The sequence below is a fragment of the Ranitomeya imitator genome, chromosome 4 (assembly GCF_032444005.1).
Source record: "Ranitomeya imitator isolate aRanImi1 chromosome 4, aRanImi1.pri, whole genome shotgun sequence".
Lineage (NCBI taxonomy): Eukaryota > Metazoa > Chordata > Amphibia > Anura > Dendrobatidae > Ranitomeya > Ranitomeya imitator.
Window position 1 is genome coordinate 330,952,679 of NC_091285.1, and position 13,295 is coordinate 330,965,973.

A 13,295-nucleotide genomic window follows, 5' to 3' on the forward strand; every position below is an offset into this window, starting at 1 on the left:
TCCTCTCCCGCCACGTGGGACCTTTTGCCGGACAAATCCATGACCACCCTAAGGTAAGGAAACCCTAGGTTGTACAGGAATATATGGTCTGTCCATGCAGCCTCCACTTCATCACCAATGCGCTGACAGTGGTGATTAAAAGAGGCAGACGGTCCCTCTCCTCACCCCCTGAAGGGCTGACGGAGTTTGGGTGCCTGCACCGTCTCATATATATATATATATATATATATATATATATATATATATATATATATATATATATTTATTTATTTATATATATATAACATCTCTCTGACCTTAGGATTTGTTGGGAGGCTGGGGGGTTCCTGCTCTGTCGCGCGGCTCATTTTGGCTGGTGCAGCGGTGCCATACTGCAGAGAGATCCCGGCGCTGTTTTCCGGGTATCTCCTTCCTCAGCGTGCGCTGCTTATTTTTCGTCCCCGGCGTCCAAGGCCGCGGGAGGAAGTCCCGCCTCTTTCGGCCACGTTTCCTTTTGGGTTTAGGCCTCGCTTCGGCCTGTTGCAGGCCGGTTACTGTAGTTCCCGGCGTCTAAGGCCGCGGGCGGAAGTCCTGCCCCTGTCGGCCACGTCAACTTCCGGGAACGACCCTTCTCCCTGGATGAGATTAGGCCGGAAACTCCTCCCCCTTTCGGGCGCATCCACCCTCTAAGGTGGATTTGCACTTAAGGGGGATAGCCCTGGAGCATGTTTCGGTAACCGGCTCCACGGGATGCACGGGGACACAGGACTGGGGTAAGTGCTACTCCTCCCAGCCTGACAGCGGCACTATTTTGATCCAGCAGCTTATCTGAGGGTGCAGATTATAGCAGCAGAGTCATCATGTCTAGAAAGACTAAAGGTACTGTCACATTTAGCGACGCTGCAGCGATCAAGACAACGATGCTGATCGCTGCAGCGTCGCTGTTTGGTCGCTGGAGAGCTGTCACACAGACAGCTCTCCAGCGACCAACGATGCCGAAGTCCCCTGGTAACCAGGGTAAACATCGGGTTACTAAGTGCAGGGCCGCGCTTAGTAACCCGATGTTTACCCTGGTAACCAGTGTAAATGTAAAAAAAAACAAACACTACATACTTACATTCCGGTGTCTGTCCCCCGACGCTGTGCTTTCCTGCACTGACTGTGAGCGCCAGCTGGCCGTAAAGCACAGCGATGACGTCACCGCTGTGCTCTGCTTTACGGCTGGCCGGCGCTGACAGTGCAGGGAAGCAGAACGCCGAGGGACGCGACAGACACCGGAATGTAAGTATGTAGTGTTTGGTTTTTTTTACATTTACACTGGTAACCAGGGTAAACATCGGGTTACTAAGCGCGGCCCTGCGCTAAGTAACCCGATGTTTACCCTGGTTACCAGTGAAGACATCGCTGAATCGGCGTCACACACGCCGATTCAGCGATGTCTGCGGGAGGTCCAGCGACGAAATAAAGTTCTGGACTTTCTGCTCCGACCAACGATGGCACAGCAGGATCCTGATCGCTGCTGCGTGTCAAACTCAACGATATCGCTAGCCAGGACGCTGCAACGTCACGGATCGCTAGCGATATCGTTCAGTGTGAAGGTACCTTTAGACTCATACGGTTTTACACTGTGTTCCAAATTATTATGCAAATGATATTTTTCTCGGATTTTCCTAGAAAATCATAGCCACCTTGACTTCGGGTCATAAGGTGTCTTTTAAGAAATTCAAGCAACCTCATTAGGTGTTTTCTACTCATCCTGAGTTTGAGGATTTAGTCCAACGCCACATGGAGCGACCGGACAGATGTTTTTCAGGTCAGAAGGCTCTAGGTGCAAGATACCCTTTCGCACCTGAGCTATGTAAAAAGTGGGCAGAATCCCCTTCGGTGGATCCCCCCCATGTCCCGTTTAGCCTCTAACACGCTGTTATTTCTGCCCAATGGCTCCTCTATTAGGCCATGTGCACACATTCAGGTTTTTTTGCGTTTTTTTTCGCGCTAAAAACGCTATAAAAACTCATTAAAAATGCATATATTATGCATTCTATTATTTAGAATGCATTCTGCATGTTTTGTGCACATGGATGCATCGCGGTAAAAAAATGAGCATGTTCATTATTTTTGCGGATTTTCTGCGTTTTTCCCGCAATTCTATGCATTTGGGAAAAAATGCGTCAAAAATACATCAAAAACGCGTCAAAAAACGTGAAAAAAACGCATGCGGATTTCTGGCAGAAATGTCCAGTTTTTGTCAGGAAAATTTCTGCAAGAAATCCTGACGTGTGCACATACCCTTAGAGATCCGACTGATCAGCTCATAGAAAGCCTAGCTCGTTCTGGGTTTGAGGCCTCAGGCTCAGCCCTCACGCCGTTATTTGCGGCGACCTGGGTAGCCAAAGCCATGATATCTTGGTCAGAATCTGTGATTAAGGCTCTTCAGGATGGGGATTTACCAGAAGAGGTGACGGAGATGTCAAATCAGATAGCTCTGGCCAGAAGCTACCTGATCAATGCATCCTTGGCAGCCGCAAATGCAATTTCTATCAGAAGAGCTCTATGGTTGAGGACTTGGCGGGCGGACTCTACTTCAAAGAAATCCCTTACAACTCTTCCTTGTCAGAGTGGCCGACTATTTGGCGCAAAATTGGATCAGCTTATATCTGATACAACAGGAGAAAAGAGCAATTTCCTTCAACAGCAAGATTAAATTTCCTTCAACAACAAAAGATTAAACAGCCATTTCGTCGCCAATTTCAGGCACGGTTTAAGTCCTTTCGTAACGCTAGGTGGACCACAGCGTCAAGCTCAGTCGCTCCAGGTCGATCTAACCAAGACAGAGATCATCAGGTCTCATATAGAGCCAACCCATTGGCAAGAATGCGATCCCAACTACCAAGATCAAGGGGATCTAGGTACCATCTGTTTTCGGCCAAATGACTGGAGGCATTCTCAGGTAATTTTCAACAGAGTAGGCGGTCGCCTGCTCCTGTTTCATCAGTCCTGGCTTACTGTCGTTCACGACAGATGGGTAAGAGAACTGTATCCTCAGGGTACAAGATAGAGTTTGTCACTCTTCCTCCAAGCCGATACTTTCCGTCCCGTCTTCCCAGTTAAAAATCCTGTTTACAAGCATTGTCCAAGGTTGTCGAAACTCTTCAGCTCAACGGGGTCATTGCTCCGGTTCCGAGGGAAGAAAGGTTTCAGGGGTTCTATTCCAACCTGTTCATAGTTCCCTAAAAGGATGGGGCTGTAAGACCCATTCTGGACCTAAAATGTTTAAACAAGTTTGTCAGCATTCGTCACTTCCGAATGGAGTCTCTCCGCTCAGTCATTGCAGCTATGGAAAAGGGAGAATTCCTAGCTTCCATAGATATTCAAGATGCCTATCTTCATGTCCCCATATTTCCTTCACATCAAAGATCTTTACATTTTTCCATTGGTGAACTGCACTTCCAATTCACAGCTTTGCCTTTCGGGCTCGCCTCCGCTTCCAGGGTGTTCACAAAGGTAATGGCAACAGTTGTGTCCATCCTGCATTCTCGGGCATAGTCATCCTGCCATATTTAGACGACCTTCTGGTCAAGGGATCAACTTTTTGGGAATGCGAGGAAAATGTCAGCATCACTCTGGATACTCTGTCCTGCCTAGGGTGGATCGTGAATCTGAAAAAGTCATCCCTAGTACCATCTCGGAAAATCTCTTTTCTAGGGATGGTCTTCGACACCTCTCAAGGTTTGACCGTCCTTCCCCAGGACAAGGTTCTGAGCCTCCGGCAGAAAGTGAAAGTTCTTCGGCAGCCGGGCCCCCACACAATCCGGTTTTGCATGAGTCTTAGGAAGGATGGCTGGCTGCTATAGAAGCAGTGCCATTCGTGCAACTCCATCTTCATCCGCTCCAACATGCGCTTTTGGCAGCCTGGGACAAGAACCCATTTTCGCTTAATCTCAAGTGTCGTCTGTTTCCCCAGGTCAGACAATCTCTAATATGGTGGACAATGAGTTCCTCTCTGCAGCAGGGGAAGTCTTTTCCCCCAGCCCATTGGCTGGTAGTCACAACAGACGGCAGTTTTGCCAACACACAGCCCAAGGACGCTGGTCCTCAAGGGAGTCATCTTTCCCGATCAATCTGTTGGAGATAAGGGCGATTTGGCTGGCCCTGCAGCACTTTCATCACTTTCTGGCTGGCCGTCCTGTCCGAATTCAATCGGACAATGCCACGGCTGTGGCATACATAAATCATCAGGGGGGCACCCGCAGCAGGGTAGCCATGCACGAGGTAAAACAAGTCCTCCGCTGGGCCGAGAAAAACCACTCGGTGATCTCGGCAGTTCACATTCCGGACAAGGAAAACTGGGCGGCGGATTTTCTCAGCCGACAGGGTCTTGCATCCGGGGAATAGTCTCTTCATCCCAACATTTGTGGACAGATATGCCAGCACTGGGGAACCCCGGACGTGGATCTGATGGCCTCTGGGTTGAATGCCAAAGTGCCCAGGTTCGTCACGCGGTATCGAGATCCACGAGCAATCGCCGTAGATGCATTAGTCCTATCTTGGAACCAATTTCGTCTCCCATATCTGTTTCCCCCTCTGGCGCTGCTCCCAAACGTAGTCAGGAAGGTCAAGGCAGAGGGAGTCCCAGCAATCCTAGTCGCTCCAGATTGGCCTCGGTGGTCATGGTACGCAGACCTAGTACAGCTGTTTGCCGAAATTCCTTGGCGGCTTCCAGTGCGACCAGATCTTCTATCGCAGGGCCCGATATTTCACCAGAACTTAGAGGCCCTATGTTTGACGGTTTGGCCATTGAATCTTGGATTCTAACCCAGGCCGGGTTTTCCCAAAAAGTTGGCTCTACTATGATTAACGCCCGGAAGTCCGTCTCGACGCGTATTTATCATCACACCTGGAAAGTTTTCCTCTCACGGTGCAGGAAGCGAGGTCTTCCTCCTCTACAGTTCTCCATTCCTAACATTTTAGCATTTCTCCAAGCTGGTCTGGATTCAGGACTCGCACCAAGTGCTCTTAGAAGGCAAATATCAGCCTTGTCGGTTCTTTTTCAGCGCAAGATCGCTATCAATTTGCAAGTAAAAACTTCCTTGCAGGGAGTCTGTCACATGGTACCTCCTTACAGAGCCCCACTGGAAGCTTGAAATCTTAATTTGGTCTTAAGTGCTCTACAGGAAGCGCCGTTTGAGCCTCTCCAAGACGTCTCTTTAACGTACCTTTCTTGGACGGTTCTGTTCTTGGTAGCTATAACCTCCATTAGGCGGGTATCAGAACTGGCGGCCTTCTATCAGGCTCCGTTTTTACAGTTCCATTAGGGTAAGGTGGTGCTCAGGCCAGCACCTTTTTGCCAAAGGTAGTTTCCTTATTTCACATCAACGAGGACATTGTCTTACCTTCTTTTTGTCCGGCACCAACGCACCGTGTGGAAAAAGCTCTCCATACGCTGGACCTAGTGAGAACTCTGAGAAGATACGTTTCTTGAACTGCATCTTTTCGACAGACGGATGTGTTGTTCATTCTTCCGGTGGGTCATAGGAAGGGACTCGCAGCCTCAAGATCGACCTTAGCCAGATGGATACGATCCACTATTCAGGAGGCCTACAGCATCAAGGGCATGGCCGCCCCGGCTGGGATCAGGGCACACTTCACTCGAGCGGTAGGGGCTTCCTGGGCGCTTCGGCACAAGGCATCGGCAGAACAGGTTTGCAAGGCGGCGACTTGGTCCAGTCTGCACACCTTTTCCAAGCATTATAATATCCATACTAAGGCCTCTGCTGATGCAAGTCTGGGAAGAAGGATTCTTCAGGCTGCGGTAGCGCACCTATAGGCGGTAAGTGCCTAGGGGTTTATTCCGTTGAGTCTTCTTCCCACCCTGGGACTGCTTTGGGACATCCCACAGTCCTGTGTCCCCCAATAAGACAAAGGAGAAATATGGATTTTTGTGTTTCTCACTGTAAAATCCTTTTCTCCGAGTCGCTCATTGTGGGACACAGCTCCCACCCTGTTAGTCTCTTGGATTTTTTTTTATTGTTTTTTCTGTCAGTTGAGTTATTCTAGACATGTTGTTCTTGCATTAATGCTGTTTTTTTTTTTCTCTCCTACTGCTTTTGCACCAAACTGGATCTGTCTGGGTCAGTGTCAGGGTGTATACTGCGGAGGAGAGGATAATTTTTTTTTGTCTACTTAGGCCTCTTTCACACTTCCGTCTTTCTGCGTATGTCACAATCCGTCGATTTTTGAAAATGCAGAATCCTGCAAAAACATTTGCAGGATCCTGCATTTTCCCATAGACTTGTATTGCCGACGGATCGCGACGTATAGCCACACGTCGCGTCCGTCATGCACTGGATGCGTTGGGTTTTGGTGGCCCGTCGTCACAGAAAAACGTTTAAGGGAGCGTTTTTCTGTACGTCGCATCCAGTGTTTCAGACTGCGCATGCCCAGCAGGAAATACCGCTCTCACGATCTTTCCTGCTCGGCAACGCAGACGGAAGTGTGAAAGCAAACACTTCCGTTGGTACGTTGCGCCGACGCTTCGTGACGGCCCCGTACTGACGGAAGTGTGAAAGAAGCCTTAGTGTCAGCCTCCTGGCGGCAGTAGCATACACCCATAGTCCTGTGTCCCCCAATGAGCGACTCGGAGAAAAGGATTTTACGGTGAGTAACACGAAAATCGATATTTTTGCGGGACAAGTTGTACTTTTGAAGGACACAATTGATTTTAACATATTATGTACTGGAAAACGGGAAAAAATTCCAAGTGCTGTGTAATTGCAAAAAAAGTGCAATCCCACAGTTTTGTTTTTTACCATGTTCACTAAATGCTAAACCTGACCTGCTATTATGATTCTCCAGGTCATTGCGAGTTCATAGACACCAAACATGTCTAGGTTCTTTTTTAAGTGGTGAAAAAAATCCAAACTTTGCTAAAATAAAAAATGGCACCATTTTCCGAGACCTTTAGCGTTTCAATTGTTTATGATTTGGGGCTGGATAAGGGCTTATTCTTTGCATGCCAAGCTGACGTTTTTATTGATACCATTTTGGTGCAGATACGATCTTTTAATCACCCATTATTGCATTTTATTGCAATGTAGCGGCGACCCCAAAAAACGTATTTCTGGCGTTTACTTTTTTCTCGTTATGCTGTTATGCGATCAAGTTAATTCTTATTTTATATTGATATATCGGGTGATTGTGAATGCGGCAATACCAAATATGTGTATGTTTGATTTTTTTATTGTTTTATTTTGAATGGGGCGAAAAGGGTGATTTGAACTTTTATATTTTTTTTATTAAATATTTTAACCCCTTTCTGCCAGCTGACGTACTATTCCGTCAGCTGGCAGAACCTCCGCTTTGAGGTGGGCTCCGGCGGTGAGCCCACCTCAAAGCCGCGACATGTCAGCTGTTTTGTACAGCTGACATGTGCGCGCAATGAGCGCGGGCGGAATCGCGATCTGCCCGTGCCCATTAACTAGTTAAATGCCGCTGTCAAACGCTGACAGCGGCATTTAACTAGCGCTCTCGGCCGCAAGTGCTCGCACCGCTGACCCCCGTCACATGAGCGGGGGTCATCGGTGCATTGCCATAACAACCAGAGGTCTCCTTGAGACCTCTATGGTTGTTGATGGCCGATTGCCTTGAGCGCCACCTTGTGGTCGGCGTTCAAAGCAACCCTGCATGTCTGCCACATAGAGGTGATCTGTGCTTCACCTCTATGTAGTAGAATCGATCAAGTTGTGCATGCTTCTAGCCTCCTATGGAGGCTATTGAAGCATGCCAAAATAAAAAAAGAAGTGTTTAAAAATATGAAAAAAAATATATAAAAGTTCAAATCACCCCCATTTCGCCCCAATCAAAATAAAACAATTAAAAAAAATCAAACCTGCACATATTTGGTATCGCCGCGTTCAGAATCGCCCGATCTATCAATAAAAACAAAGGATTACCTGATCGCTAAATGGCGTAGCGAGAAAAAAATCAAAACGCCAAAATTACGTTTTTTTGGTTGCCGCAACATTGCATTAAAACGCAATAACGGGTGATCAAAAGAATGTATCTGCATCAAAATGGTATCATTAAAAATGTCAGCTCGGCACACAAAAATTAAGCCTTCACCCGACCCCAGATCACGAAAATTAGAGATGCTACCGTTATCGGAAACTTGCGCAATTTAGTTTTTTTTTTTTTCTAGCAAACTTTGGAATTTTTTTTTAACACTTAGATAAAAGAGAACCTAGACATGTTTGGTGTCTATGAACTCGTAATGACCTTAGAATCATAATGGCAGGTCAGTTTTAGCATTTAGTGAACCTAGCAAAAAAGCCAAACAAAAAAGCGTGAGATTGCACTTTTTTTTGCAGTTTCATCGCACTTGGAATTTTTTTCCTATTTCTGTTACACGACATGGTAAAACCAATGGAATCGTTCAAAAGTACAACTCGTCCCGCAAAAAATAAGCCCTCACATGGCCATATTGACGGAAAAATAAAAAAGTAATGGCTCTGGGAAGGAGGGGAGCGAAAAACAAAAACGAAAAGGGGTTAAAAAACATTTTTTTTTTGTTACTCTTGGCATGCTTCAATAGTCTCTCTGGGAGACTAGAAGCTGCACTTGTCCGATCTTCTCTGCTACATAGAGGCGATGATCAGATCGCCTGTATGTAGCTGAAATGCTCACTTGCTATGAGCGCCGACCATCGGGCAACGCTCATAGCAATCCAGCAGTGACAACCATAGATGTCTGCTGGAGACCTCTGATTGTCATGCCAACCCATCGGTGACCCGTGATCATGTGACGGGGTCACCGATGGGTGGGATTTTTGGCGTGCTTGCCGGAAGCACGAGTTAAATGTCGCTGTCAGAGATTGACAGCGGCATTTAACAGCCACGGGTGGATAGCGATTCCACCTGCGGGTGTTAGAGGCACATGTCAGCTGTTCAAAACAGCTGACATGTGCTGGAAAAAATGTGGTCTCATCGCCAGAGCCCGCATCAAAGGGAGGGAGTCCGACGTGGGCGTATTATTACGCCCAACATCGGAAGGGGTTAAAGAGTATTCATCGATCTAATTTTTATTTAATAAACCCATAGTATATATGAAAATAAGCAACTCAGTAATTTATCAGATAAATCTGCTTCTTTCTCCTCCTGGACTGATCATTCAGAGAAGGCAGACGTTCCCATTAGTGAGCTAGGAGATGACTGTTATTACTGATGAGAGTCTATTGTATGCAGTAGGGAGTGAGAAGGAGGAAGGAGCTCTGATTCTAGCTCCTCTTACCCTCTCGCCTCTTCCTTTCTACATAGCAGTTACTACTAGTAGAATTCTATGTGCTAGCTCAATAATGTATGTAATTATGTCTTCACAGAATACTGATTTTACCCCAGAATTGAGAATTTTTAGAATGACTGATCAGTCCAGGATGAGAAAGAAGCTGATTTCTCTGATAAGACGCATTACAAAGTTTCCTATTTTCATGTGTACTATTGATTTATGAAATAAAAATAAAACGGATAGTTACTCTTTGGATGCAAATAAGGAATTTAGGCTCTGTAGGAAGGAGGGTAGAACTAGATCAATGATTTATTTGTATTGTTTATTTCTTATTATGTACAGGGTATTTTGTGTCCTTATTGGGGATGTGGAGATAAAACCTGAAATATCAAATGATGGGTGAGTAGTCTTGAAAGAGTCATTAAGCTTTTCCTTTTGTTATGTAATAAACATATGTTATTGTTATACGTACGGTATTTTTTTACCTATGTAAAAACTGATTAATTGATACACATGATCTAAAAACTGCGTAACCCTTTCACGATATCCGCCTTATATGTATGGCACATGTCAGAAGTGGGTGTATGGAGCAGGCTCACACAGAGAGCCTGCCCAATACCAGGCAGGTGATGTTGTGTATTATAGCCAGGACCTGCTCCTAACAATTGCCAGTGGATTATTAACTTGTTAAATGCCGGCGGCAATCCCTGACTGTGCATCGACGTGCGCGTAAGTAACTGACTCCGCTCATCAGTGACGTGATCACGGCTCACCAACTGGTAAAAGAAAAAAAAAAGTTTTAAAAAATATGAAAAATAAATAAAAATTCAAATCAACCCCCCCCCCTTTTTCTTTGAAAGTAAAGATATTAAAAAAAAAATACAGATATATGGTATCAGCGAGTTCAGAAAGGTCCTATCTATCAAAATATAAGACAAATTAATCCGATCGATAAGCAACATAAACAGAAAAAATTCAAGAGCGCCAAAATTACGTTTTTTTTGGTTGTTGCAATTCTACAAAAAATGATGTAACAAACGATTAAAAATGCAAATCTATCCCAAAATAGTACTAATAAAAACGATGTCTCACCCCGCATAAAAAACAGCCATCACACAGCTCCAGCAGCGAAAAGTAAAAATGGTACAGGTCTAGGAAAATGGCGACAGAATCCCCCCAATTTTTTTTCCAGACTTCTGATTTTTTTTATTACTAGTAAAATAATAAAAAAGGACATATTTGGTATTGCCGTAAACGTATTGGTGAAGAGAATCCTACTGCATTGTAAAAACAGTTCCCAAAAAATAATGTCAGAATTGTTTTTTTTTTCACAATTTCACCCTGCTTGGAATTTTTTTTCCCTTTTTCGAGTACAGTATGTGGTAAAATGAATGACGTCATTCAAAAGTGCAACTCGCCCCACAAAAAACAAGCCCTCGTATGTCTATGTTGACGGAAAAATAAGAGTTATAGCTCTGGGAAGAAAGGGAGGAAAAAACGAAAACGCCAAAAATGGAAATTGGCTGCAGCGTGAAGGGGTTAATAATGAAATGTTATCGATCAATGTTAACAAGTAAGGCTTAGGAATGCAGGTAAGCTGAATGAAATTTGCTAAATGACTTCACATCTTGCAGGAAAACTCTGTGCCTAACAATTTCTGGAGACAAAATGCCTAAGAAGACTCGCTCACCATATCAAACGTTCCTCCAGTGGAAGGAAGTAAGTGAGGTACAAGAGGCAAACGAGCAGTGGTACTTATCACCAGTGCTTGAGCATTTTCAGAATGTTACTTAAAGGGGTTGGCCATTTTGCCTTTGTTTTTAAAGGGAACCTGTCACCATAAAAATGCTGGCCAATTTGCAGGCACCATTTTATATATAGATTAGGGTAGCTGAGCAGATTGATAAATAATTTTGTGAAAAAAGATTCAGTATAACCTGTGCCTTATTCATTTAAACCGCTGCACTTTCTGGGATTATTGGTCCGGTGGGAGGTCCTATCAGTGACTGACAGCTTTATTTGCATAAGTGTGTACAGAGATAGCTGTCAGTCACTGATAGGACAGCCCACTGGGCCCTAAATCCCAGGAAGAGCAGGGGCTTAAATGAATAACACACAATTGTACCGAGTGTTTTATCCCTAAGCTATATATCCATGTACTCAACGCCCCCTGCTCTATAACATGGTGCCTGCAGATTGGACTGTATTTTCATGGTAACAGGTTTGCTCTAACTAATTATTATTTTACACCAGATTGTGTATTCTAATAAATAGGTATGACCGGTTCTCCTCCTTACTACAGCCTTCCTCTAGAATTAAAAAGTACAAGAAGTAGGGAACATAATCCCAAAAGGCAGTACGGGGAACATGAATACAAAAAATGGAGTATATGAACCCCAAAGTGAATACAGAAACAATGTGGAGGCCTATTTAAAGAACAATGAGATTTTACTGTGTAAGTCAAAAAAGTAATTGTAAATAGGCAACAATACATTAAAGAATAAAAAAAAGAAATAGTAGCAGGTCAATTGGTGAGGGCACAAAAAATGTGACAACACGGTAGACACATAAATGTTGTAAGTACTTGGGCAGCAGACAAAAAAATGTATACACAATAGTGACGTAGATGGCTGATACCTAGTAATAATCCACAGGGGAAAGAATCCATTCATATGATCTCAAAATAGTAATCTAAGATGGCCACTAGATGGCGCCCAAATGCATAGTATGTATAGGGTCCAGTGACACAATAATAAACATCAAATAATACCAATAGTCAATCACATCACATAGTATGGATGTGTGTCCGTGGCCCCGAAGGGTTTTGCATGGGCTACTGAGCATTTTGTGTTCCTTTGCATTTGGATGCCATCTAGTGGCCATTTTAGATTACTATTTTGAGATCATATAAATATTTTTCTCACTGTAAAATGTGTTTCTCGTAGTCTTCCTTGGGAGACACAGAACCGTGTGATAGTCTGCTACCACCTGGAGGCTGACACTTTTTGCAATTAAATAAAATTGGCTCCTCCCCAGCAGACTATACCTCGCCTGCTGGAGAAGGCCTCCTTAGTTTTGTGAGAGAGTAATAGGAGGAGAAAAGAATTAAAGCAAGAAGAAACATAACTGTACGCCCAACCAGGCAATCATGGGAGGGAGCTGTGTCCCCCAATGAAGAATACGAGTAGCAGATTTTCTCGTTCATTGGGGGACACAGAACCATGGTTCACCCTAAAGCTGTCCCTAGGGTGAGATAGTATTAAACCTCATACCATTACCGCCTGGTCTTCTGCCCGGACTTAAGTGAAAGTGTTGGCTACTGCCACCTGCAGTACCTTCCTACCAAGCCTTGCATCTGCCGAGGCAAAAGTGTGCACCCTGTAAAAATTAGTTACAACCTGGGGTATAGATGCTAAATCCCTCTGCAGAATAGCCAGTGAGGACATCTTACTCTTGAGGGGCGTGAAGCTCCAGCCATGCTGACAATCCGGACGGTAAGAAGGAGAGCCGCATTGGCAAGGAAAAAATCTGTAGGTGAAGTACTAGTTGACTCTGGCAGCGAAATAATTCAGCTCACCCATGATGAAAGCCATCTAAGTGCCTGTTGTGGTAAAGCCCGAAGTTTTGTCTCTGCCAGACGTTGGTATTGCTTGTGAAGGAAGTGAGTCCAGCTTCAATCCATAAAATAAAATCCATTATTTAATGATTAAAATAGATATGGCAAAACTACAATATACCTAGGCATAGGCATGGTTGGGGAAAAGGGGTGCAAGGAGGGGAAACCGGGCGACATTAAATTACATTAAATTGCATTTTTAAACTGCACTGTATATAATCACTTACAAGATTGTTTCCCAATTGCCCAGATGCACTGCCTGCCTGGTGATGGATTCAGAGCCAGACCTTCACAGATGCTAAATAACGAACCAATCAACTGATTGCTTCACTTTTCTGGCTCTCACCCCATCAGACAGAGTTTAGGAACTCAGTAGTTGTTAAAAACGCATCCAGTTTCACCTCCTTGTACGCCCAGGCAT

General features: G+C 44.7%; 1 protein-coding gene across 2 annotated transcripts in view; it reads left to right on the top strand.

Moving 5' to 3' along the window:
• The window catches only part of HDAC10 (histone deacetylase 10), a 146,749-nt gene that overhangs the window by 94,479 nt on the left and 38,975 nt on the right, over positions 1-13,295 (top strand). The window contains exons 17-18 of one of the 2 annotated variants that reach the window (XM_069764929.1): positions 9,601-9,657; positions 10,893-10,986. In XM_069764929.1, coding sequence (XP_069621030.1) covers positions 9,601-9,657; positions 10,893-10,986 — 151 coding nt within the window. The remainder of the gene's footprint in view (positions 1-9,600; positions 9,658-10,892; positions 10,987-13,295) is intronic. The other variant, XM_069764930.1, reaches the window with a different exon arrangement.